The 26,925-nt window shown below is 48.0% G+C and overlaps 1 protein-coding gene across 1 annotated transcript; it reads left to right on the top strand.

Annotated features, from left to right (window-relative positions):
* The first annotated feature begins 467 nt into the window (after window positions 1–467).
* SKA2 (spindle and kinetochore associated complex subunit 2) lies at window positions 468–25,870 on the top strand. Its single transcript, XM_058164090.1, has 5 exons — window positions 468–588; window positions 16,614–16,703; window positions 21,003–21,179; window positions 24,157–24,243; window positions 25,444–25,870. Exons 1-5 carry the CDS (start codon window positions 523–525, stop codon window positions 25,462–25,464), a joined length of 441 nt encoding a protein of 146 aa, XP_058020073.1. The 5' UTR covers window positions 468–522; the 3' UTR covers window positions 25,465–25,870.
* The last annotated feature ends 1,055 nt before the right edge of the window (window positions 25,871–26,925 follow it).

Genomic DNA, 26,925 nt, shown 5'->3' with positions numbered 1-26,925 from the left:
CGGAGCCAATCACAGCGCAGCAAGGCTGAGCCAACGTTCCATCCGCCTCAAACTTCAATGGCATTCAAAGTCCTTCTGATTGACCGGCCTTTCAGCGAATCGCCTTTTCCCGGTTTTCCAACCCGAGCCAATCAGAATTAAAAATCGGAGAGGAAGGTGGGGCCAACGAAAGGGGAGGCGGAGGGAAAGGAGCCAGGCCCTCCTTTGAAAATTAAAAGCTACGCCGAGGGCCAATGAAGCGCCGCACGCTGACGCCCACCAACCAATCCGGTCTCCAGGTTCAATTTTCTCCCAGCTCGCTTCGCTATTAACCCACCAATAGGAAAGGGCGTTAGCTTCCAAGCCACACAATCGGAGCTGTGGTTGCATCTTGGGGCGTTATCCCAGGCGTTGTCCAATAGGTGTCAGGACGCCCTCGGGAGAGGCCAATGAGGAAGAGGATGGGATGACAACCGACCAATAGGGACCGCCGTATCTTCCGCTCAGCAAAGAAAGGGGGCGGTCCCGCCAGGGGAGGGGAGAATGCCACCGCCTGAGGAATGTCAACTATTCAACATGGAGACGGCGGTTACTACGCTCGAGACCATGGTAAGTCTCGGGACCGCTGGCCCGGGCCGCCACCCCCGCAGAACGGAGCCGCCGTTCCCTTGAGGACCGAAGCGGCCTCCCGAAGAGCGGCCTAAACGAACGGAAGGAAACAAAAGGGGTGGAAAAGCCGCGGAGGAGGGAAGGAATGTAAGAAAACCTCCCCCCCTCCCCCTCCCCGCCGGATTCAACCATTCCTCACGCCTGGACGGGAGGGGGGGGAAACCCTAGAATAGATCTGGACGCGCCCATTATTCACCCCAAAAAGGGGGGGGGGCGTTGTGTGGGCTCGCTGCGTTTCTTTCTGCCGTCTTGCTCGAGGGGGGGCGTGGTCCGTCGGTGGGCGTGGCTTCTCGGGCTGGTCCATTTCTTCCCCCAGCTCGATTCCCGCGGGGGCGTGGCCAATACTGCGTGTAGGCGTGGCTTGTATGATGGCCTGAAGGAAAAAATGAAAAAGGTTGGGAAGAGAAAGTCCATGGAACTGGATGATAAATGGCATTTGGGGGGGAAAAAAATAGATAGTCCTCAACTTAAAGACACTTCGTTTAGTCATCATCATCATCATCTTTTAATGACCCCATAATCCCTTGCAGGGTGGAGTCTGGGCAACTGAATGGAGCTGAGTGATTTACTGGCCGGATGCCCTTCCTGCCGCCGGTGCGGAGTTTTGTTCGGCAGATATATTCCCATTGTGCCCAGAGAGAGAGAAATATCTGCCTCTACTTAGGATCGAACTTGCGGCCTCCTGACTGTGAGGCAAGAGCTCCACCTCTAGGCTATGCACCACTCAGTGAAGGGAATCACTCATCATCTTTTAATGACCCCATAAATCCCTTGCGGGATGGAGTCTGGGCAACTGAAGAGCTGAGTGATTTACTGGCCGGATGCCCTTCCTGTCGCCGGTGCGGAGTTTTATTCGGCAGATATATTCCCATTGTGCACAGAGAGAGAGAAATATCTGCCTCTACTTAGGATCGAACTCGCGGCCTCCTGATTGTGAGGCAAGAGCTCCGCCTCTAGACTACCGCACCAGTCTAATGACAGCTCATTTAGTGACCGTTGGAAAGTACAATGGCATGAAAAACCATTTTTCAAACGTATGACTGGTGCGGTAACCCCGTGGCCACGTAGTCAAAAATTCAGCCGCTTGATACGACTGGCTCATATTTATGACGGTCGCTGTGTTTAGGATCACCTTTTTTTTTGGCCACCTTTTGACAAACCATCAATTGGGAAGCCCGATTCGCTGAACAACCGTGTAGCTAACTGAACCACTGCCAGGAAAGGTCATAAAAAGGGACAAAAGTCGTTTAACACCTGTTTTCGCTAAGCAGCAAAAATATTGGGCTCAAATGGTCGTAAGTCGAGGACCTCCTATATTGAAGTACCGGTGCAAATTATTGATTTGTTTTGTTATCTGAAAGGTTATTTATTTCCTTTTTTTTCCTTATTTATTTCCTATTTTTCCTTATCCAGTTGTCCTCTGGAGGGGCTGGCTGGCCTCTAAATCCTATTTTTTATTTTTTATTTTTATTTATATATTATATCCCGCCCTTCTCCGAAGACTCAGGGCGGCTTACAATGTGTAAGGCAATAGTCTCATTCTATTTGTATATTTACAAAGTCAACTTATTGCCCCCCCCAAAATATGGGTCCTCATTTTACCTACCTTATAAAGGATGGAAGGTTGAGTCAACCTTGGGCCTGGTGGGACTAGAACCTGCAGTAATTGCAGGCAGCTGTGTTTTAATAACAGGCTATCTTACAGCCTGAGCCACCACGGCCCTATCCTCTGCCCCTACAAAATGCTACCTGTGGTTGATTCCTCTTGCAATGTAGCAGATCTGGAAAGCACCAGCTTGAGAAATAGAATAGAATAGAATTCTTTATTGGCCAAGTGTGATTTGACACATGAGGAATTTGTCTTGGTGCATTTGCTCTCAGTGTATATAAAAAGACAAGCTACGTTCGTCAAGAGTCATAAGGTACCACACTTAATGATAGTCACAGGGAACAAATAAGCAATCAGGAAACAAAATCAATATAAATCGTAAGGATACAAGCAACAAAGTTACAGTCATAAGTGGAAGGAGATGGGTGATGGGAATGATGAGAAGATTAATAGTAGTGCAGATTTAGTAAGTAGTTTGACAGTGTTGTGGGAATTAGTGGTTTAGCAGAGTGATGGCGTTTGGGAAGAAACTGTCCTTGTGTCCTTCTGGTGTGCAGTGCCCCTATAGCGTCGTTTTGAGGGTAGGAGTTGAAACAGTTTGTGTCCAGGATGTGAGTGGTCTGTAAATATTCTCACAGCCCTCTTTTTGACTCGTGCAGTATACAGGTGCTCAATGGAAGGCAGGTTGGTAGCCATGGTTTTTTCTGCAGAGGTAGCACATGTCTACCCATAAGAGAACTGAAAATAAATTCAGGGTGTTGCACGGCATCCTGTATTCAGTGCCATTTTCAGCTACGAACCTTTTTTTTTTCCTCATCCTAATTGGCATTGCTCAATTATTATGAGGCTAAATGGCAATGAGAGCCAGTTTGCTCTAGTGCTTAAGGCACCAGGCTAGAAACCAGGAGACAGTGAGTTCTAGTTGCGCCTTAGACAGGAAAGCCGGTTGGGCGACTGGGCCAATCGCCAGGAGATGGTGAGTTCTAGTCCTGCCTTAGTCATGAAAATCAGCTGTGGGTGACTTTTGGGAAGTCAGTAGGAGACTGATTTCTAAGCTCTGCGTAAAAATTGACTGAGTGGGCCAATCAGCAGGAGATGGTGAGTTCTAGTTCTGTCTTGGGCGTAAAAGCTGGCTGAGTGATTTGGGGCCACTCCCTCTCTCTTGGCTCAACCCACCTCACAGGGTTGTTGTGGGGAAAATAGGAGGAGGCAGGAGTATTTGGTATGTTTCCTGTCTTGAGTTAGTTATAAAAACAATAAAGGCAATACATAAATAGTAAGGGAACCCTACATGCTGCTTGAGCATCTTTGAGAAAGGCCAATGTGGCAATTGGGAAGAAGCCAATGAAGGAATCCGCGTTTAGGGAATGAAGTTCAGTGTAGAGAAAAGGAACGTTTTAGACTTAGGTAAGAAAAACCAAAAGTACACACATAAACAGGGGAAACCAGGCTTAATAGCAGTGACTGTGAGAGGGATCTTGGAGTCTTAGTGGACAACCAGCTAAATATGAGCCAACGGTTTGCAGCGCCAACCAAAAAAGCCAACGCAATTCTAAGTTGCATTAACAGAGGGATACAATCAACATCAAGTGAGGTACTAATACCACTCAATAAAGCCCTAGTAAGACCACACCTAGAGTACTGCATCCAGTTTTGGTCACCACACTATAAAAAAAGATGTGGAGACTCTAGAAAAAGTGCAGAGAAGAGCAACCAAGATGATTAAGGCACTGGAGGCTAAAACATACAATGAACGGTTGCAGGAATTGGGCCTGGCTAGTCTAGTGAAGAGAAGGACCAGGGGAGACAGGATAGCATCTTCCAATACTTGAGGGGCTGTGACGGAGAAGAGGGGGTCAAGCTATTCTCCAAAGGACCTGAAGGCCAAACAAGTAACAATGGATGGAAACTGAACAAGAAAAGATTCAACCTGGAAATAAGGAGGAATTTTCTGACAATCAACCAAGACTGGACTGCCATCTGTCAGAAATGGTGTAGGGTCTCCTGCTTGGGCGGGGAGGCGGGAGGATTGGACTAGATGACCTACAAGGTCCCTTCCAACCCTGTTAATCTGTTAAAAGTAGGTCTAGAAAAAAGCTGCTCAGAAAGAAGACTTGGTATATCAAATATATAAATATATTTTAAAAATAGATTAATGGAAGAAAACAGAGAAAAGTGAGGGAAGAATAAATGGCCTGAATGTGCCAATATTTCAGTTTTCTGTACGGTTGTGTTGGAATGGTTGTATTGCAGGTAGTCCTCAACTTACGACCACAATTGAGCCCAACATTTTTATTGTTATGTGAGACATTTGTTCAGAGAGCATTCCCCCATTTTACGACTTTTGCCACAGTTGTTAAATGAATCATGGCAGTTGTTAAGTGAATCATGTCACTAAGCGAACCTGGCTCCCCCCCTACTTTCCTTGTAAGAAGGTCACAAAAGGGGGATCACGTGACTCCAAGACACTGCAAGTGTCATAAATATGAGTCAGCTGCCAAGTGTCTGGATTTTGATCACGTGATCATGGGGGAAATGCTGCAAAGGTCATAAACTGTGAAAAACAGTCGTAAGTCACATTTTTCAGAGCCATTGTAACTTTGAATGGTCACTAAACAAACTGTTGTAAGTCCAGTATTGTATCCATTTAAATCAGGGGTAGTCAACCTTTTTATACCTATCGCCCACTTTTGTATCTCTGTTAGTAGTAAAATTTTCTAATCACCCACCGGTTAGAACCCACCGGTTCCACAGTAATGGTGATTTATAAAGTGATAAAGTGTATCGTAGTCTGCGCATGCCTCTCGCGCATCGTGGATTGGGTTTGGGGGGGGGGCCGTGCTGGTTACCAGCTCTGCTTGTCTGTTAAAGCTGGGTGGTGTGGGGGGGGAGATGCGCGAGCTATTCTGGGACGAGGCTCTTTTGTTTGCGGTCGCACTCTAGCGCCATTTAGTTTCACTTACGTATCGCGAACTAAACTTATGCGCGGGCGATACAACTAGTATATTTTCAGAAATTTAAATTGTCACAGGGAATTTTAGGAAAACCTAATGAAAATATTTTTAAATAATGCTATGAAATTTTTTTAAAAAGTCAATTAAATTAAAAAAAAGGGAAGTGCTTCAGTGTCGGACAAAACCCCTACCGCCTGCCGTGAAAGCTGGAAATCCCACTACTGGGCGGTAGGGACCAGGTTGACTACCACTGATTTAAATAATGAATATTGTTCAGCAATAAGGGAAAGGGAAAGGTTCCCCTCGCACATACGTGCTAGTCGTTCCCGACTCTAGGGGGCGGTGCTCATCTCCATTTCAAAGCCGAAGAGCCAGCGCTGTCCGAAGACGTCTCCATGGTCATGTGGCCGGCATGACTCAATGCCAAAGGCGCACGGAACGCTGTTGCCTTCCCACCAAAGGTGGTCCCTATTTTTTCTACTTGCATTTTTACCTGCTTTCGAAACTGCTAGGTTGGCAGAAGGTGGGACAAGTAACGGGAGCTCACCCCGTTACACGGCAGCACTAGGGATTCGAATCGCTGAGCTGCCGACCTTTCGATCGACAAGCTCAACGTCCTAGCCCCTGAGCCACCGCGTCCCTTTGTTCAGCAATAGAAAGTTAATATTTAATATTTTACATACACACAAACACATGTACACAAAAACATGTATATAGTTTTACCACTAGAATCTATGGGAATTATTCTTACTCTTTGCCCTGGAGTTGTGAACTGACAAACACTGTTGTACAAAACTTAACAGTGTGTGCTTTTTCATCCTAATGAATGAAGCAAAAATGGGAGATAATTCCTTTGGATCTTGCTCCTGTTGAAAGAAATATCCATCTGGGTTCAGTTCCAAGTGGGGAGAAAGACGCTGGAAACATGGCGGCTGTTTGGTTTAACGGTGGACAGGACCACATGGTTTGAGGTCCTGTGTTAAAAAAAACACCTTTCCAAACAGCCACCATGTTTCCAGCCTCTTTTTCCCCCGCTTGGAACTGAACCCAGATGGACATTTCTTCCAACAATTTGGCACCCCAGATGGGACTCCCAAGCTAACCTGACCAATCGGCCTGGCCCAGGTAAGCCTCCCTTGCTGGTGAGTTTTCCTGGACCTTGGCCATTTGGGACAAAGGTTTTGAAGCAGAGGTCACCAACCTTTTGGACCTCAGGGACCACTAAATTCATAATTTTAAATCCAGGGACCACTAATATGATCTGCCTAATGATCGGCTGGGTGGGCGTGGCTGCGGTCATGTGACTGGGTGGGCGTGGCCAACTCGATGTCCCTCATGTCGAGGGGTGCCTCGCTGGCCTCTACTCACCCCTCCCCTCCCCGCCCCTCCTCTCCTGCCCACCCGGGTTCCTTAGGGCCCCAACAGGAAGCAGTTGTTGGAGCTAAGCAGCCACCACGAGAAAGAGTTGGCAAAACAGCTCAGTTCAAATTGGATCTGACCGAGAAAGAGGCTCAGCAGAGCACCTCACTGAGGACTAGGAGCATAGGCTTTCCAAGTAGAGGGAAGACCTGCGGGAGTGCAAGACCAGGTACCGGCGCCTGGAGGCTCAGTGGGCTGAGATGGTCAGCCAGTTCCAGGCCATGAGGCAGTCCCACTGGAACGAGGCCCTCCAGCTCTTCGCCACCAGCGGCACTTCCCTCCAGCCTTTGCCCAAAGCCCTGCACCAGGAGGCTGAAGCAGACCCCAAGTTGGAATTTCTGCCCCCCTCTGACCTACACAAGAAGACCCCGAAGGGGGAGATTCTCTGCAGCAACGCAAACGTTCATTGCACGTATCTGTCCCAGGGGCCGTAGTTTGAAGACCCCTGATTTAGTGCAATATAGAAAATGCAAATAATTTTTCTGCGGACCACCAAAATTTTCTCATGGACCACCAGCGGTCCACGGACCATCAGTTGGTGACCGCAGTTTTAAAGGGGTTTTGAGTGTTTGGACTCAAAGGCTGCTTGGACGGAAGGTGAATACCTCTAAATTTTAATTTTATAGCCCAGAAAAGTGTGGGAAATGTGTGTATGCCTCTGTGTGTGAGTGAGAGGATCCTTCTCCAAATCACAGCTGGATCTTGCTTCCTCTGTGTGTTCTACCAAGAGAGCCTGGACAGTATAGGACAGTGATGGTTAACCTTTTCCAGACTGAGTGCTCAAAGCGCGTGCATGCGCGCGCAAAACCCCAAAATGCGATGCACATGCGCCCCGGGCCCCCACGTTTGCGCATCAGAGACCCAAAGACCAGCTGGCCGACAGGAAGCACACGTGCATGCGCGGTGGAGCTGAGCTGGGGCAATGCGCGCGAAGCATGTGCGCGAAACCAACCGGTGGTAACACCGGTTGAAACCCACCACTGCTTTTTGCCCCGTGTTACGACTTTTCTTGCCACAGTTCTTAAGTGAATCACTGCAGCTGAGAAATTAGTAACCACGGTTGTTAAGTGAACCTAGCTTCCCCGTGGACATTGCTTGTCAGAAGGTCGCAAAAGGGCAATCACGTGTCCCCCGGGACGCTGCAACCCGTCATAAATGTGAGACAGTTGCCCAGCATCCGATTTTGATCACGGGGATGCTGCAAAGCACGTGAGTGGTGCGGTGGCCAAGAGGTGGAGCTCTCGCCTCACAATCAGGAGGCTGTGAGTTTGATCCTAGGTAAAGGCAGTTATTTCTCTCTCTGGGCACCATATCTGCTGAATAGAACTCTGCACTGGAGACAGGAAAGACATCCGGCCAGTAAACACTCAGCTCCATTAGTTGCCCAGGACCCCACCCAGCAAGAGATTATGGGGTCATTAAAAGATGATGAGTGATTCCCTTCACTGAGTGGTGCATAGCCTAGAGATAGAGCTCTTGCCTCACAATCAGGAGGTCGTGAGTTCAATCCTAGGTAGAGTCAGATATTTCTCTCTCTGGGCACAATGGGAATATATCTGCCACTTCTCAATGGGACCCCAAATTGGATTTTGCTTTTAATTCCCACACTCATTACTGAGCCTCTTCTGAGGCTTTTAATGCTTTCAAAGCTTTTTTGTCCTCCTAAGTTTTATTCGTTCATTATTTATTTATTCATTACGTATTTATTAAACTTTGATGCCAACCATCTCCCAAATGACAGTGGGCGACTAGATGGGTATGCCAAGGATTTCCTGACTTTATTTTTTTTCCTCCTCCCCCCTCCCCCTTTTTTTTTTGGAATGGTCTCTTGAACTTGTCTTGTTATGAAGAATTGGTGATGGCTAATCTAGGGGACGCGGTGGCTCAGGGGCTAAGACGTTGAGTTTTTCAATCGAAAGATCGGCAGTTCAGTGATTCGAATCCCTAGTACTGCGTAATGGGGTGAGATCCCATTACTTGTCCCAGCTTCTGCCAACCTAGCAGTTCGAAAGCACGTAAAAACTGCAAGTAGAAAAATAGGGACCACCTTTGGTGGGAAGGCAAGGGCGTTCCGTGCGCCTTTGGTGTTGAGTCATGCCGGCCACATGACCACGGAGATGTCTTCGGACAGCGCTGGCTCTTCGGCTTTGAAACAGAGATGAGCACCGCCCCCTAGAGTCGGGAACGACTAGCACGTATGTGCGAGGGGAACCTTTACCTTTAATCTAGAACAGAATTGGTTATGGCTAATCTAGAACTGCCAGTCCCATGGTTCCTAACCCCTGGTCTAGAGAAAAGATGGACCAAGGGCAGGAGTGGGCTGCTGGGGGTTCTCAGGGATTTGGCGGAACCTCTAGCTAAGATTCTGTGCAGTTTGGAGAACCCCCAAATCCCGCTCCTGGCTGGCCCCACCCACCCTGCCCCTCCCCTCCCAGGAGTCCCCACGCGCCCCGTTTTGGATGCAGGTAAGTGCAGGGCACGCACGGAGGCTAGGGGAGGGCAAAAAACAGGCCTACTGGAAATTTGGGGGCGTTTCCAGCCTCCGGAGCCTTGGAAGGCCGTTTTTGCGCTCCTGGAAGCTCATGGAAAGCCTCCAGAGCCCGGGAAGGGCACAAACGTCCAGTCCCGTCCCCACCGGCCGCGGTGCAGGAGGCCGACTAGGCCACACCCACCATGGCCATGCTCACCCAGCAACCGGGCAGAGAACCCCTGGCTAAAATTTTTGAAGCCAACCCCTGAGTATCCCTCAAACCTTTTGAGCACCACAGACTGGTTCTGTCGTCTCCCACTCCAACGACCGGGTCAAGGAAGTCCATATCAAACATGGCAATGAAGCCTCTGCAGCTTGCCAAATTCCTCCGAGGTTTATCAGGGCAGGCAGGAGTCCAAGTTGTGACGTCAGCGATAGGGTCCGATATCAGCAAACTAGATGAGACTTTGCTTGACTCAAGGTTGGAATGCCAAAAGCAGGTCCTTTATATAGGCTGTGGGGTGTGGCTCCATGACTCAGCATTTATCCAGGCCTGCCCCTCCCTTCCTTCTGCTGCGTCGCCTCTCAGATCTCCGGAAGTGAGGATCCTCCCACTTTGAATTCTTTTCAGCTGGATCTACTGTCAGTAATTCCAGCACGTGGCTGGCTTCCTGCTCACATGCTGTAGGAGTGAAGTTTATCGGGCTTGTCTGTTCACTCCTGACATCCTCTCCGGGCATGGGGCGGGGGCTGGAGACATGACAGGCCGTTCATCTTCATTATTAGACTTGGAGTCTGATAACAGGCCCGAGATGGGAGGGGCCCGGCTGAGGAGAGGAGGGAGGACGAGGCACAACAGGTTCCATGGACAGGAGGGGTTATAGTTTTGGGTGCTGCCTGCATCCTGCGGATGGGGCTTTGCTTGTTTGTGCAGCCCAGTTTCTGGCCCGCTATGGCCCGCTGCCGGTCCCACGGTTTCTAACTCAGTCTAGAGAAAAGAAGGACCAGAGGTGACATGATAGCAGTCTTCCAATATTAATGGGGCTGCTTCAAAAGAACAGAGGTCAACCAATTCTCCAAAGAACAAGAAGCAACGGATGGAAACCCATCAAGCAGAGAAGCAATCTGGAATTAAGGAGAAACTTCCTAACAGTGAGGACGATTTAACCAGTGGAACAGCTTGCCACCAGAAAGTTGCGGAGGTTTTCAAGAAGAGACCGGACAGCCATTGGCCTGAAATGTTATACGGTCTCCTGCCTGAGCAAGGGGGCTGGACTAGAAGACCTCCAGGGTCCCGTCCAACTCTTGTCATTCTGTCTTTTTTCTGTTCTCTGGATGGTGAGAGGTGTCCGTCCACTGCCCTTTTTATGTTGTACTACTAGTGAGCATGCACGAAAAGCAGTGCAATGTTAAAAGGGCATTGGCCGGTAATGCTCAGTCAGCTAAAAACCCACAGCGTGCAGGGAAATCCTGCTATCGTAAAGATTTGGGAGGCTGCACGATGGCTTAAAAAAAGTAATGGAAAATCCCATTGTCCCCTCTGCCTTTTTTTTTTTTGGTTGAGTTTTGCCACGGAAACCTTAAAACACAAGTGCGCTTTGGCCTACGGTACAAGTCCACCGAACTTTCCTCTCGGCGAATCCATGCGTCCTTTGCCTGTAAAGAGCCTCCTATTTTGCCAAATACTTTTGTCTGAAAAACAAGAACCAATTTCCCTGATTATTCAGAAGCAGCTCTTCCCCTTGAGAGGCCGTTGGCCAATCGGGTTGGGAAGCCCGACCTGCAGGAATGCAACTTCCCCCCCCCCTTGTAGCGCCTGCGTTCTTTTCATCTCGTCCGTGGGTCTGCACACACGTTTCCACCCCATCTGTCTCTCGTGCCAGGCCCAAGGAGGACTGTGCTTATTTATTTATTTATTTATTTATTTATTTGATTTCTATACCGCCCTTCTCCCAAAGGACTCAGGGCAGTTTACAGCCAGGATAAAACAACAAATAAAAATTAAAACATTTTTAAAAACTGATTCTAAAATTTGGCCATAATAGTTAAAACTATCATAAAACCCACATAAAAATCCCCACATTTAAAAGATTGCGTTAGGCCAGACCTGCACGGCGCACGGCGGAACAAAAAGGTTTTAAGGTTTTAAGATAAAAAGGTTTTATCTCCTACTTTTACCAATAGCAATAGCATTTAGACTTATATACCGCTTTACAGTGCTTCACAGCCCTCTCTGAGCGGTTTTACAGAATCAGATCCCGACAAATTTGGGTCCTCCTTTTACCCACCTCAGAAGGATGGAAGGCTGAATCATCCTTGAGCTGGTCAGGATCGAACTCCTGGCTGTGGGCAGAGTTAGCCTGCAATACTGCATTCTAACCAGTGGTAGGATTCAACCAGTCTCGCACTACTTCAGGCGAACCGGTTGTTAACTTTCTGAGCAGTTTGGCAAATTGGTTGTTGGGAGAAATTATTAGGGCAGAGAACCGGTTGTTAAATTATTTGAATCCCACCACTGATTCTAACCTCTGCGCTTCCAGAGAGGGAGGGAGGAAGGAAGGAGAGAGAAGGAGGGAAGGAAGGAAGAAAGGAGAGGGAAGGAAGGAAGGAAGCAAAATAGCAATAGCACTTAGACTTATATACCGCTTTACAGTGCTTGACAGCCCTCTCTAAGCAGTTTTACAGAGACAGCCTCTTGCCCCCGGACAATCTGGGTCCTCATTTTACCAACTTCAGAAGGATGGAAGGCTGAGTCATCCTTGAGCTGGTCAGGATCGAACTCCTGGCTGTGGGCAGAGTTAGCCTGCAATACTGCATTCTAACCCCTGCGCTTCCAGAGAGGGAAGGAGGGAGGAAGGAAGGAGAGGGAAGGAAGGAAAGAATTATATTCCTGCAACGAATATAAATCCTTCCATTCCCCATTTTACTGTCAGGGCTGGAGAAGCTTCTTGGATGAGAAGCAAAATATCTTCAAAAAAGAAAAACAAGAAAATCCAGTTGCCCCCCGAAAAAGCACTTTTGGGATGAACAACTTATTTGGGTCCTGAAACGTCTGCAAGAAAACAACTAAGCTCAGAGAGCACCAAGGGCCCCACAATTCTTCTCCTCCTTCCTCCTCCTAACACTGATGATGTTACCTAGTTGGGTCATGAAACGTCTGCAAGAAAACAAGAAAGCTCTGAGAGCACCAAGGACCCCCACCCTGGGGGGGGTTTAAGAAGAGACCAGACAATCATTTGTCCAGAATGGTGTAAGGTCTCCTGCTTGACCGCCAAGGTCCCTTCCGACTCCGTTAATTCCATTTTCTCCAAGCCTTTTCCTGCTGACGGGGGCTCTGACTTCATTGCACTACTGTACTTGCCAGCTAGCAGTGCAATAGTATTGTCAAAGCACTTGCCGGCAGAACCCGCAACGGCGGCCCACGTGGTATCGTTCCACGTTTCTCCAACCCTCCGTGGCCGGTTAGGGAGCAGTTTGGTCTCCAAAGGATCTGGGCTCTCACGTGACTTGTCGCAAAGCTGGTCAAAGCATAAAAAGAAAAGTTCTGGTCAGTAGATCCGTTTGGCTGAATGGGTAGCTGGGAGAAGGAGAAGTTGCTTCAGCCAGTTTCTGAAACTGCCTGCTGTGGCAGTCCAAAGGTTTTTCCTCGATGAGATTGGTTGGGTCCAATTGATAATTCCTGCAATTTGCTCACCGTTTATTTAACTTTATTTATTTGCTAGGTTTTTTTTAATCCTGCCTTTATTGTTTTTTTGTATAATAACTCAAGGTAACGAACACACATAACAACTCTTTCCTCCTTCTGTTATCTGCACCACCACAACAACAACCCTGTGAAGTGGGTAGTTGGAAGAAGGACTGGCTGAGGTCACCCAGCTGGCTTTCATGCCTGAAGCGGGACTAGAACTCACCGTCTTCTGGTTTCTAGCCTGGTGCCTTAACCACGACTCCACCAACGAGCCGAAGGACAGAATTTGTCTCTCTTTAAAAGGCCCACCTTCTGTTGACAAGGCCTGGTCTAATCTTAATCCTAATCCTAAACCTTAATCCGTCGATCTATGACACCTGTCTTGTCTCCAAATGCTGCTTTATATACAAGTAGTCCTCGACTTATGACCACAATTGAACCCGACATTTCGGGGGCTAAGCGAGACGTTTGTTAAATTTGGAGTTTTGTCCCTCTCTTGCCGCAGGCGTTTTTTTTTTATTTACATTTATATCCCGCCCTTCTCCGAAGACTCAGAGCAGCTTACAGTGTATAAGGCAATAGTCTCATTCTATTTGTATATTTTACAAAGTCAACTTATTGCCCCCCCAACAATCTGGGTCCTTATTTTACCTACCTTATAAAGGATGGAAGGCTGAGTCAACCTCAGGCCGGGCTTGAACCTGCAGTAATTGCAGGCTGCTGTGTTCTAATAACAGCAATTTTTTTTTTTTGTTTGTTTACATTTATACCCCGCCCTTCTCCGAAGACTCAGGGCGGCTTACAATGTATAGGGCAATAGTCTCATTCTATTTGTATATATTTACAAAGTCAACTTATTGCCCCCCCAACAATCTGGGTCCTCATTTTACCTACCTTATAAAGGATGGAAGGCTGAGTCAACCTTGGGCCGGGCTCGAACCTGCAGTAATTGCAGGCTTTGTGTTCTTAATAACAGGCCTTACCAGGCAGAGCTAAACCTTACCAGGCAGAGCTAAATTAAACCCTTCCATAGCAATTGTTCAATTAGTAACACGGTTGTTAAGCGAATCTGGGTTGGAAAAGGGGGTCACGAGACCATAAATGGTCATAAATGTGAGTCAGTTCCCAAGGGACTGAATTTTGACCACGTGACCGTGGGGATGCTGCAATGGTGGTAAGTGTGAAAAAAAATGATCATAAATCACTTTTTACGGCGCCGTTGTAACTTCGAACGGTCACTAAATGAACTGTTGTAAGTCGAGGACTACCTGTAGATGTCAGGAAGTGATCCCGCTGCCAATTTGCCCTGCCTGATTTCGTTTCCTACAGGTGCCACATATTCTGTAGCTCGGACAAAATGACCAAAATTCATCATCTTCAAAACCAGCCTGACTACTGTACCCTCAGGGAATCCTGCCTCCTTAGCTTGTGTTTGCCGAATGCCATTTGCACGCCGTACGCCACAATATTTATTCACGTCGTAACTGGATGTTTTGATCGAAATCGGTCCTTAAGGTGTCATTAAAGTGAGGTATGGCCATTGAAGTAAATGCAATAGCCATGAAAAGCATTACCTTAAAAACAACGTACTTATTTATGGACGTCTTTGCGATCGTGCATCTGCAGAAAAATTAAACGCGGGAGCGTGGAGTCAGTTGAAACGAGGGGAAAAGAAACTCAGACAAGGGGAAAAAATTAGTTTATTTTATGGGTTTTAAATGCCCTCGTGCCGTGATGGCGAACCTATGGCACCTATAGGCGAACCTATGGAGCCATATCTGTGGGCACGTGAGCGTTGCCCTAGCTCACCTCCAGCGCGCATGCGCGTGCCAGCCAGCTGATTTTCAGGCCTTCCGGGCCCACCATAAGGTGGGAAACATGCTGTTTCCGGCCTCCGGAGGGCCTCTGGGTGGGGTGGGGAAGGCTGTTTTCGCCCTCCGCAGGCTCCAAGAAAGTCTCTGGAGCTTGGGAAGGGCGAAAAATGGGCCTACCGGGCCCACTGTGCAAAAAGCGGGGGGGGGGTGTCCCGCGCGCAATCGCGGGGGGCGGAGCGCATTGAATTATGGGTGTGGCCACGCATGCGTGTGACCCCCCCCCCCTCGCGGTCCCTCCGCTTTTGGCATGCGACGGCAAAAAGATTAGCCATCACTGCCCTAGTATGTAAGTTGAAGACTGGGCCCTATATCCAAGAACATGAATGAATGAATATTTGAATGAATGAATATTTTAATTTGTATACCGCCCTTCTCCCGAAGGACTCAGGGCGGTGAACAGGCAGATAAAATACAGATACACACAATAGTTAAAAACATCCCTTAAAAAACTAATTTAAATTTGCCCAAATGTTAAAATAACAGACTCCCCCATAAAATTACAAAACTTTAAAAACCCATCAAATCCAATTAAAATTCAAAGATAAAAATCAAGCTAGTCCAGCCATGCGAAATAAATAAGTTTTAAGTTCGCGGCGAAAGGTCCTAAGGTCAGGTAATTGTCGAAGTCCGAGGGGAAGTTCGTTCCACAGGGTCGGAGCCCCCACAGAGAAGGCCCTCCCCCTGGGGGCCGCCAGTCGACACTGTTTGGCTGGCGGCACCCTGAGGGGTCCCTCTCTGTGGGGACGTACCGGACGATGGGAGATAGGGGCCGGCAGTAGGCGGTCCCGTAGGTAGCCGGTCCTAAGCCATGGAGCGCTTTAAAGGTGGTAACCAATACCTTGAAGCGCACCCGGAAAACAACAGGTAGCCAGTGCAGTCTGCGCAGGATAGGTGTTATGTGGGAGCTCCGAACCACTCCCTCAATAACCCGCGCAGCCGCGTTCTGAACTAGCTGAAGTCTCCGGGTGCTCTTCAAGGGGAGCCCCATGTAGAGAGCATTGCAGTAGTCCAGGCGAGAGGTAACGAGAGCATGAGTGACTGTGCATAAGGCATCCCGGTCCAGGAAGGGACGCAACTGGCGGATCAGGCGAACCTGATAAAAAGCTCTCCTGGAGACGGTCGGCAAATGATCTGTAGTTTAATGTGGAGAAAAGCAAGGTTTTTACACCTGGGCAGGAAAAACCAAAATTACGAGTACATATGAGGCGAAAGATGCCTCAAAAACAGTCGGACCTTGGAGTCCTAGTCGACGATCACTTAAACAGCCCTGAAAAAAGTGACTTGTGGCCGTTTTTCACACTTAACAACCGTTGCAGCATCCCCAACGGTCAGGTAATCAAAATTCGGATGCTTGGCTCCTATTTATGACGGTTGCCGTGTCCTGGGGATCATGCAATGCTATCCTTTTGCAATTTTCTGACAAGTCAAGGGGGAAGCCGGATCTTTTTAACAACCGTGTTACTAATTTAACGACAGCAGGAATTCAAGGTGCGAGGACTGGTTGGTTGCAAGTCCCGTTCGTTTTCAGTGCCATTGTAACTTTGGTCGCTGAACGAATGGTTGTAATTCAAGGATTGCCTGTATTCTCCTTAAGAGAGGGTGAGATGCCATCAATGTGGAAAGATATGGTTATAATTCAGTGTCTTCCTTCCTTCCTTCCTTCCTTCCTTCCTTCCTTCCTTCCTTCCTTCCTTCCTTCCTTCCTTCCTTCCCTCCCTCCTTTCTTTCTCTCTACCTCCCTCCATCCCTCTTTCTTTCTCTCTTTCCCTCCCTTTCTGTTTATTTATTTATGTATATATGTATGTATTTTATTATTTATTATGCTGCCTGTCTCCTTTAAAAGGTGATGTTATGCCATCTTCCCTCCCCCAATTCGTAACCAAAGACATTTGGTGGAGGCCTTCTCACTCTGTATATCGTATTAATCGGGTGTGATCATTTTATGTCTTAGTTCCAGAAGGCCGAATCTGATCTGGATTACATCCAGACAACGTTGGAGTTTGAGATGATGAAACGGCTCCCTAACGGACTCGCCCAAGAGGTACCGTCCTTAGGCTTATGCCTGAAAGCATTGCTGACATTCTCTGAGAAATATTTTCTTAGGTTCTTAAGCGTGATCACGTTGTGGCTTGCCAGCGGCCAGCAGAGCTGGCAGCAGAGTCGGACAGTGAGGAGGTTGGGGAGGAACATGGGCCAGTCCTGGAGACTGGAGAAAGCTCAAACAATGGCTCTGAATCGGAGGCAGAGAGGGGGCCAAGGCCATCTGGTAGTTCTTTGCTGCCTCCGGAATCTGACATCAGTGAGGCAGAAGAACAGTGGGACTCTGTTCCCAGTGTGTGTATGCGCAGAGCTGCCAAGAGGCAGGAACAATTAAGGAAACAGGGTCGACTTGGGAGTAAGGCTTGGAGATGATTGGCCCCTCCCATAAGACATAAAAGAGAAGCGAACGGGGACGTGAGCTTTTGCAGGAAGCAATTAATTCATCTGGTCGGTAAAAGCTCTGGAAAAGCTCTGTTTGACTGTGCTAAGTTTGGCCTTGTCCTGCATTTGGCAATTAGTTCTCTGGCAGCATTCCAAGGGAGATAAGGTGGGTGTTTGTGAACACTCCCCTGACAGACTGTTTGAGAAGCCTTTCAGACTGGGAATGACAATAATTCGCAGCCATTTGAATTAAAGAGGCTTGCCGGGGCTAAGGTTGTGCTGTTTACTTTCTAAGGAAGCCTAGGTCAGAACAGATCACGTTTTATTGAATAAGCGCAGTTGTTTGGGGTTGCAGGGTCCATAAACCATGTTCTACAAACTCCAGTTGTCAGATTGCCTCTTATCAAGCCAGAACAAACCTATGACTTGAATTATGCTATTAAAGCCATTATAACCAATGGAATATTTGTAGCTCAGGATTGAACTGTAGGGTCCTTCGTGCTTGCTGAGCCTGGATGTTTCCTTGCAGATGTTTCATTACCCAGGTAACATCATTAGTAGTAAAAGGAGAGGCTTGCAGAGTAGAGGAGGAAAAGGATTGTGGGGTCGTTGGTACGCTCTGAGCCTGGTTGCTTTCTTGCAGACATTTAATTACCAAACTAGGCAGCAGCATCAGTGTTAGTGGGAGTGTTGTTTTCTTTTTGGCAGTTAAACAGAATAAACCCCACTCCCCTGTAGCATTGTTAATATTACCTAGTTTGGCAATGAAACATCTATAGGGAAACAAGCCACAGAGCGCCAAGAACCACATAGCCATTATAATTTTGCTTGTATCTTAAACAGACAATTTTGGGAGCTTATGATTATATCTTATATATGCATACTGTTGTGACCCAGGCCCAAATAGGTAGTAGGAAACTCAGTCAGTGTAAAAACAAACAAACTTTATTCGAACAGCTGTGAATTACTTCATTCTGACTTCATTCCCCCCAACACAATCCCTCAGTCCTATCACCAACCTTGGTCCAATTAGGCAAACTGCCAACGGCCTTTCTTGGCAAAAGTTTAGAAGACACCGATACAAATGCAACAAGACAAAGCTATCAACATTGTTTTCCGGTAAAGAGCCCAAACACCGTTGCTGGTCTTTTAAGCCTTATGGGAGGAGCCAATCATCTCTTGGCCCTACTCCCGAGTCCGTCCTCTTTGCTTGAGCTGCTCTTGCCTTCTGGCAGCTCTTCTCATGCGTGCTTTAGGAACAGGCTCCTCCTGTTCCTCTGCCTCACTACTGTCAGCCTCTGGAGGCTCTGGAGTCCGCACCTCACTCCCCGATGGCCCTGGCCTCACCTCTGCCTCCGACACAGAGCCCTCATCCGGGCCTTCCCCAGCCTCCAGGACTGGCCCACGCTCTTCCTCAGCCTCACTGCTATCCGACTCCATTGCCAGCTCCGCAGGCTGCTGGTGGACCACAACACATACAAATTTAAAGTTTGTTTTACTTGCCTATCTTTACTCTCAGAAAATTGCTCGGTCGGTTCTTTTAAGACTATAACCGAAAGACCTAATAATTTTCCAATGGCTACCTAAACTTTATAGAAGTACTTATTAACGTAGAAGCTACTGATTAACATTTTGGAGATGGAAGCAGGTAGCTTTTTTTTTTTTTCTTCCTTGAGCCAACCAACACAACTGAGGTTTGCAAAAAAAATATTTGGATCCAAACAAGCTTTCTGCACTCTGTAGTTACAGTCAGAATAGATTCGAGAGTCTGTCTCCCTAATCCTAATATCCGATCTTAAAATTGTCCAGTCAAACTGATTGACAACAGCATTGAATGAGCCGCAAAACAAATTCCCGCCTTGTATACGGCTTGGTGTCAATTTGGGGCATTGTGAAGAAGTCACTTGTTCTATTTTCCATCACCTTCTTGATGATTCTTCGCGTCCCGAAGGTGCGTTCTTTTTTCAAGAAGCAACTGGGTTTTCTGGTTTGTCTTTGAAGGTATTTTGCTTCTCATCCAAGAAGCTTCTTTAGCTCGAAAAAGCTTGTCGTATCCCACTCCCCCTCTGACGACCGGGTCCGGGAAGTCTGTATCAAGCGTGGTCACGAAGCCTCTGCAGCTTTGCCAAATTCCTTTCAGATTTCTCAGGGCAGGCAGGAGTCCAAGTTGTGACTTCAGCAAACTAGATGAGACTTTGCTTGACTCAAGGTTCGAATGCCAAAAGCAGGTCCTTTATCTAGGCTGTGGGGTGTGGCTCCATGACTCGGCATTTATCCAGGCCTGCCCCATCCTTCCTTCTGCTGGTGTCACCTCTCAGATCTCCGGAAGCGAGGGTCCTCCCACTCTGACTTGTCTTCAGCTATCTCTACTGCCGGCATCTGGGCAAGGGAGGGGTCAGAGGGAGCAGGTCCGGGTAATTGCACCACTTGGCTGACTTCCTGCTCTGATGGCTGCGGTCGAAGGAACACACACAGTATGAGTGAGCTGTATTGGATTTCTGTTTTCACTCCTTGACTCCTTTCCGGGCATGGGGCCAGGGCCGGGGGCTGGAGGCATGACAGGCCGTTCATCTTCATTATCAGACTCGGAGTCTGATAACAGGCCCGGGAAGAGACGGGAGGGGCCCGGCTGAGGAGGACGAGGCACAACAAAGTTTCTTGGATGAGAAGCGAAACGTCTTTCAGAGAAAAACCAGAAAGTCCAGTTGCATCTTGGGCGGTGGGGGGGGGGAGGGAAGAGAAAACCACTTTTGGGACAACCATAACTTGGATGACTGAGAATCTCCATAGAGATAAGGTCATGATGGCGAACCTATGGCATGCATGCCAGAGGTGGCATGTAGAACCCTCTCTGTGGGCACGTGTGCCATCGCTAGCTGCTCTTCTAGTTTCTGGCACACATGCGCGCTGGCCAGCCGGTCTTTGCGGACACCAGAGCACGTGAAAACAATCCCCAAAACAGCCTGAAAACAGTCTCAAAAGCAGCCTGAACACAGCCTGGAAAACGGCCGAAAAACAGGCACGCATCCGCCAGCCAGCTAATCTTCGGGTTTCCGGTGCTCTGGTGTGCGTGAAGACCAGCTGGCTGGTGTGAATGCGCGAGCTGGAAACCCGAAGACTAGCTGGCTAGCTAGTCTTCACGTTTCCGGCGCACTCACATGCACGCACGTTCCAGTTTGGGCCACTCGGTGCCGGAAAGGTTCGCCATCACTGACATAAGGTAATAGATCAATGATGGCTAACCTTTTTGCCATCGCGTGCCAGGATTGTGGGGAGGGAAAAGGTTTGCACGCGCGCATGCCCACACCCATAATTTTATGTGCCCCACCCTTGTGCACGCAACCCCCCACCCCACTCCTGGCACGCAATGGCCCAGTAGGCCCATTTTTCTTTCTCACCTGGCTCCAGATCCTCTCTAAGTATCTGGGGAGGGCGAAAACAGCCTTCTCCACCCTCTCAGAGGCCCTCCGGAGCACAAAACAGCCTGTTTCCCAACTTCCGGTTGGACAGGAAGTGACATTTCTTGCTGTCCCCAGCCTCCAGAGCCTCTCTTGGAGTCTCTGGAGGCTGGGGACAGCAAAAAACCTCACTTCCTGTCCAACCGGAACTTGGGAAACGGACCGTTTTGAGCCTCCAGAGGGCCTGAGAAAGACTGTTTTCGCCCTCCCTAGATGCACAGAGAGGATCTGGAGCCCGGTGAGAAAGAAAAAGGCCCAAAAATCAGCTGGCTGGAGTGGGCGTGCGCGCCGGAGCTGAGCTGGCGTGCCCACTGATATGGCTATGCGTGCCAGCGGTTCACCATCATGGTAATGGATTCTTCACTGTACCTTGGCTCAATATACGGGTTTGTTAATGATGTGCTTGATGCTTTTGGCCTTTCCTTTCTTATTCTGCTCCGGATTGCTTGCTTTGGAAACAGGAAAACCCTCTGGTCCTGATACAGCAGCTTTCGGTAGTGAAATTGCGTTACAAAACCTTGTGCGAACAGCTGGAGAAGATTTCCGCCGAGCGGCGAGAGTCCATGCGTGCTATCCGGGCCACTTTGGCGAAAACAGTGAAGTTGGTCCAGGAAATACAGGAGCACAGCGGTACAGAGGTAAGTGTTCTGTCCTCCTTCGCCTCCGTCCGAGTGATGGCTTAATTAGCCGGCACTATCAGCCCTGGCAGCAAAATAGCGAGCATATGCCAAGTCTCTCTGTTATCTCCCTCGACGCCGATGAATCACCCAGGAACAAACTTCAGCTCTTAGTTAATCAGTTAATTTGCCTGCTACGAAGAGGCACAGCAGCTCTTGCTGCCTTTATATCCTGTGGGGTGTGGCTCCATGACTCAGCACTTCCTAGGCCTGCCCCACCCCTGCTTCTGTTGTTCCCGCCTCTCCTGCCTATGAAACCTAGGGTCCAGCCAGGCCTGATTGCCATCAGCCGGATCTGGAGGCATGGCCTTGGGGGGGGGAAGAGTCAGGGGACGGAGGCCTCGTTATCTCCTCCACCTGGCCTGCCTCTGGCTCCTGGAGCTGAGCCAGGGAAGCCGGTGCTCCCAAGGTAAGTCCTGACAGCCCTTCCCCCTCACTTTCCAAGTCACTTTCTGGCAGGAGGCCCAGCTTGGGGGCGAAGACACAACAGGTAACGCTCTGGTCAAGATTTTAGCTTCTCTTTCTTTAGAACAGTTGCGACTGTGTTCCAGATCCCATTTGAATCTATTGGGTGAGCAGCAGAAAAACTTTCTAGGGATCAGCATGCCTCAGGCCAGCGTTGTTCATCATCAACCAGAGGTTTGGTGAGATAGGACCACATCTCAAGTAATGCCAGTCGAAGAGAATATTTGTAGCTCGGGGTTGAACTGTGGAGTCCTTGGTGCTCGCTCAGTTTGGTTGTTTTCTTACAGACGTTTGATTACCCGTCTAGGTAGCATCATCGTCAGTGCTACCCTGTTTCCCCGAAAATAAGACATCCCTTGATAATAAGCCCAATCGGGCTTTTGAGCACATGCGCTAAAATAAGCCTTCCCTGGATGGACGGTTGTCTTTTGAAGATCATTTGGCGACCGTCTCCAGGAGAGCTTTTTACCAGGTTCGCCTGGTTCGCCAGTTGCGCCCCTTCCTAGACCGGGATTCCCTATGCATGGTCACTCATGCCCTCGTCACTTCTCGCCTGGACTACTGCAATGCTCTCTACATGGGGCTCCCCTTGAAGAGTACCCGGAGGCACTCCCATCAACACTGACAGGGCAAGACACTTGTATACAAAGAGCGAGCAAACCCCACTCCTTGCTAGCTCTGATGATGTTACCTAGTTGGGTCATGAAACGTCTGCGAGAAAACCACCAAGCTCAGAGAGCACCAAGGACCCCACATCTCAAATAAGAGCCTATAGAGGGCTATAAGGGATTCCACCGACTCCAAAACTGCCTTTGGGCAGGTCTTTTGAGTAATCGGCTGAGCCAATTAGCCTAAGGGCAATACGCTAAACCATACATTCTAATTAACTGCTGCGTTCATAGAACAAGCTCAGTCAGATCAAATCTGACAGGGAAACACGGTTATCCTTAAGACATAACTGGTTTGTTTGGCTTAGTGGTTGCGGCTTTTTTTTTTTTAAATTTGCATTTATATCCCGCCCTTTTCCGAAGACTCAGGGCGGATTACATTATGTCAAGCAATAGTCTTCATCCATTTGTATATTATATACAAAGTCAACTTATTGCCCCCAACAATCTGGGTCCTCATTTTACCTCCCTTATAAAGGATGGAAGGCTGAGTCAACCTTGGGCCTGGTGGGGCTTGAACCTGCAGTAATTGCAAGCAGCTGCTGTTAATAACAGACTGTCTTAGCAGTCTGAGCCACAGAGGCCCATTAACAATTTATGATTCCTTTGTCATGTTTTAATTACCTTACTGTGTGGACACAGTAATTGTTCTTTATGAACTCTTTACGGTTTAAAATCAAGCAAGGAATGTCAGAAGCAATTTACCCGTGGCCAACATTGGCAGATATATTAACCTTTCCTTTAATGTTTTCCCCGTTTACTTACATGTATGTCTAAAAACGTTAGTATAAAAACGATAAAAAGCAAACATGCATTGGGAATTAAAAGCCTCTATCAGTTCGTTGCAAAGTTTCATTGAGATTAGATTAGGCAAGAAAGCTGGTTGGGTGACTTTGGGCCAATCACCGGGAGACTGTGAGTTCTAGTCCCGCCTCAGATATAAAAGTCAACTGGGTGACTTTCAGCCAATCACCAGGAGACTGTGAGTTCTAGTCCCACCTTAGACATAAAAGTCAACTGGGTGACTTTGGGCCAATCACCAGGAGACTGTGAGTTCTAGTCCCACCTTAGGCATGAAAGCTGGTTGGGAGACTTTCGGCCAATCACCAGGAGACTGTGAGTTCTAGTCCCACCTTAGACATAAAAGTCAACTGGGTGACTTTGGGCCAATCACCAGGAGACGGTGAGTTCTAGTCCCACCTTAGACATAAAAGTCAACTGGGTGACTTTGGGCCAATCACCAGGAGACTGTGAGTTCTAGTCCCACCTTAGACATAAAAGTCAACTGGGTGACTTTGGGCCAATCACCAGGAGACTGTGAGTTCTAGTCTCACCTTAGACATAAAAGTCAACTGGGTGACTTTGGGCCAATCACCAGGAGACTGTGAGTTCTAGTCTCACCTTAGACATAAAAGTCAACTGGGTGACTTTCGGCCAATCACCAGGAGACGGTGAGTTCTAGTCCCGCCTCAGATATATAAGTCAACTGGGTGACTTTCAGCCAATCACCAGGAGACGGTGAGTTCTTGTCCCACCTTAGGCATGAAAGCCGGCTGGGTGACTTTCGGCCAATCACCAGGAGACTGTGAGTTCTAGTCCCGCTTTAGGCACGAAATGCGGCTGGGTGATTTTGGCCCAGTCCCTCTCTCTCACCCCAACCTATCTCACGCAGTTCTTAACAGTGGGAAAAAATAGGAGGAAGGAGGGGCATTAATGTATGTTTGCTGCTTTGCGTTATTTATAAAAATAATAAAGGAAGGATATAAACAAATAAGTGAAATCAATTCCCATTTTCTTCCCCCTAGATCTCTTCTCTGTCTGAAGAAGAACAGCTTGCGATGCAGCACTTAATGTACCAGACTCCTGAAGTGATAGATGGTTTGACAGAACAGGTAATTCTTTACAACCGTTTTACAACCTGGTGGGTTTTTTTTAACTTACTTTCTTTTTAAGCAGCCAATAGCGGATGCTAGTTTCTTCTGCCTCTTAACGTCTTCCATAAAGATCATTGGACTTCCAGTCGGAGGGGTTTTTTTTTGCATGTCCTATAAAACAGGGGTCTCCAACCTTGGTAACTTTAAGATTTGTGGACTTCCAACTCCCAGAATTCCTCAGTCAGCAAAGCAGGGGTCTCCAACCCTGGCAACTTTACGACTTGTGGACTTCAGCTCCCAGAATCCCTCAGCCAGCAAAGTAGGGGTTTCCAACCCTGGCAACTTTACGACTTGTGGACTTCAGCTCCCAGAATCCCTCAGCCAGCAAAGCAGGGGTCTCCAACCCTGGCAACTTTACGACTTGTGGACTTCAGCTCCCAGAATCCCTCAGCCAGCAAAGCAGGGGTCTCCAACCCTGGCAACTTTACGACTTGTGGACTTCAGCTCCCAGAATCCCTCAGCCAGCAAAGCTGGCTGAGGAATTCTGGGAGCAGAAGTCCACAAGTCGTAAAGTTGCCAAGATTGGAGACCTCTGCTATAAAACAGCGGCCCGCAGCCTTTTGGGCACCATTGACCGGTTCCATGGAGAACGGTTTTGCATGCTGCCTGTATCTCACAGATGGGGCTTGGTTTCTTTGCGCGGCCCAATTGCTGGCATGCGACGAACTAGGGGTTGGGGACCTTTGCTATAAAACACATTACAGGTAGTCCTCGACTTACAATAGTTCATTTAGTGACCTTCCGAAGTGAAAAAAATTACTTGCAACTGGTTTTTCACTCATCCGTGGCAGCATCCCCATGGTCACATGATCAAAATTCAAATGCTTGGCAACAGACTCGTATTTATGACGGTCGCAGCATTCCAGGGTCACGTGATTCCCCTTTTGCGACCCTCACGACTAAGCAAAATCAATGGGGACGCCAGATTCACTTAACAACCGGGTTACTGATTTAACAGCTGCCGGGATTCCCTTAACAGCGGTGGCAAGCCGGCAAAAAGTCCCATTGGGCTCGAATTGTGGTCGTAAGTCAAGGACTACCTATATTTCTTGTCCATAGTGCTTATGAATTAAAGTGGGCTGCCTGCACTTTTCTTTTTTTGCGAGAAAACGGGGGCTTTCTTTCATGCTTAAGACAGACTCTGTTCTTTCCCTACAGATTTGTCCAAAAGAACATTAAATCCATGGGTACATCGCTGAATATTTCAGAAAGAAACTTCCCAGCGGGAGGTGATGAACGAGGCCGCGTACCTCTTCGTTTATATTTTTTTACCTGTTGGGTGATTGTTCCTATGTTTGGTACCAAGGTACCCCAGACATCATTAGACGAACAATGTGTAAAAAAGTGCCCTTTTGAATTATGTGCTGGTGTTGATAGTGTATCTTTATTAAAAGGTGAAAAAAGTTTACAAAACCATCAGCCAGTTTACATGATCTGATTGCTTCTGCCCAAAGGGCAGGGTTTTGTGTTTGTGTTTTTGTTTTTTGTCTGTATTATTGGTGTAAGCAAGGCTTGCTTACTCAGGGCAACTTTCAATAATTACGATTAATTTCTGACCTAGATGAACATTCCAGAAAAATAAAAATATGACAAAATAAAATATAGTGATGACTTTATTTTGCTTAGCCAGAGACGACAATCCATAATAATTCCACATCTGACAAGACTGCTGATGAAACAAACACATCTACAAACCAATCACTCAATTTCCCCCCCCCCAGAAAATTTAATAAAATCTAAGTCCTCTTTTCCCTAAGTTGTTGTGACCCAGGCCCAAGTAGGTAGTAATAAACTTAGTCCGTGGAAAAACAAACTTTATTTGAGCAGCTGGGAATTACTTCATTTCCAGCATCATTCAACTCAAAGTAAACCAAATGCCTCCCAACACAAATTCCTCAGTTATCTCACAAACCTTCGTGCAATTAGACAAACTGCCAAAGGCCCTTCCTGGTAAACGTCCAGAAGCCACAAAAACAAAGACGTAGACCAGCGGTTCTCAACCTGTGGGTCGGGACCCCGTTGGGGGTCGAATGACGATTTGCCAGGGGTCGCCTAAGACCATCGGAAATATAGGAAGTATACTTGCGAGTCGAAGAATCGCGCTCCAATGGTTGACTCCACAAGCCAGCTGCAGGCTCTTCAAATCGCTAGCCAAATTCGGCTTCAGGCGCGATGAATTAAAAAAGAGAGAAATCTTTGCTCTGACGTCTCCCTCTCAAGCCAGCTGCAATCACTTCCAATCGCTAGCCTAATCTGGCTTCAGGCGCGATAAACTTAATAGGGGAGGAGTCTCCGCTTTAATGCCTCCATCCTCAAGGCAATCGCCAGCAGTTCAGATCGCTAGCCAATACGGCTTCCGGCGCGATAAACTTAATAGGGGAGGAGTCTCCGCTTTAATGCCTCCATCCTCAAGGCAATCGCCAGCAGTTCAGATCGCTAGCCAATACGGCTTCCGGCGCGATAAATTAAAAACGAAAATAATTTTACGGTTGGGGTCGCCACATCGTGGGGAACTGTATTAAAGGGGTCGCAGCACTATAAAGGTTGAGAACCACTGACGTAGACGAAGCAGAAGACGCAGCTACAACTTTGTTTTCTGGCAAAGCAGAAACACCAGTTCTGGTCTGTTTTAAGCTTTAT

Source organism: Ahaetulla prasina, chromosome 1 (genome assembly GCF_028640845.1).
Source record: "Ahaetulla prasina isolate Xishuangbanna chromosome 1, ASM2864084v1, whole genome shotgun sequence".
Taxonomy (NCBI): Eukaryota; Metazoa; Chordata; class Lepidosauria; order Squamata; family Colubridae; genus Ahaetulla; species Ahaetulla prasina.
The sequence above is the reverse complement of the archived record's forward strand: the minus strand, read 5'-3'. Positions and strand labels throughout refer to the sequence as shown.

Excerpts from the sequence above, each read along its gene's own strand:
- SKA2 (XM_058164090.1), top strand. The coding sequence starts at position 523 with ATGCCACCGCCTGAGGAATGTCAACTATTCAACATGGAGACGGCGGTT. Across the intron at positions 16,704-21,002 it reads CTAACGGACTCGCCCAAGAG|GAAAACCCTCTGGTCCTGAT; the intron begins GTACCGTCCTTA and ends CTTTGGAAACAG. Across the intron at positions 24,244-25,443 it reads TAGATGGTTTGACAGAACAG|ATTTGTCCAAAAGAACATTA; the intron begins GTAATTCTTTAC and ends CTTTCCCTACAG.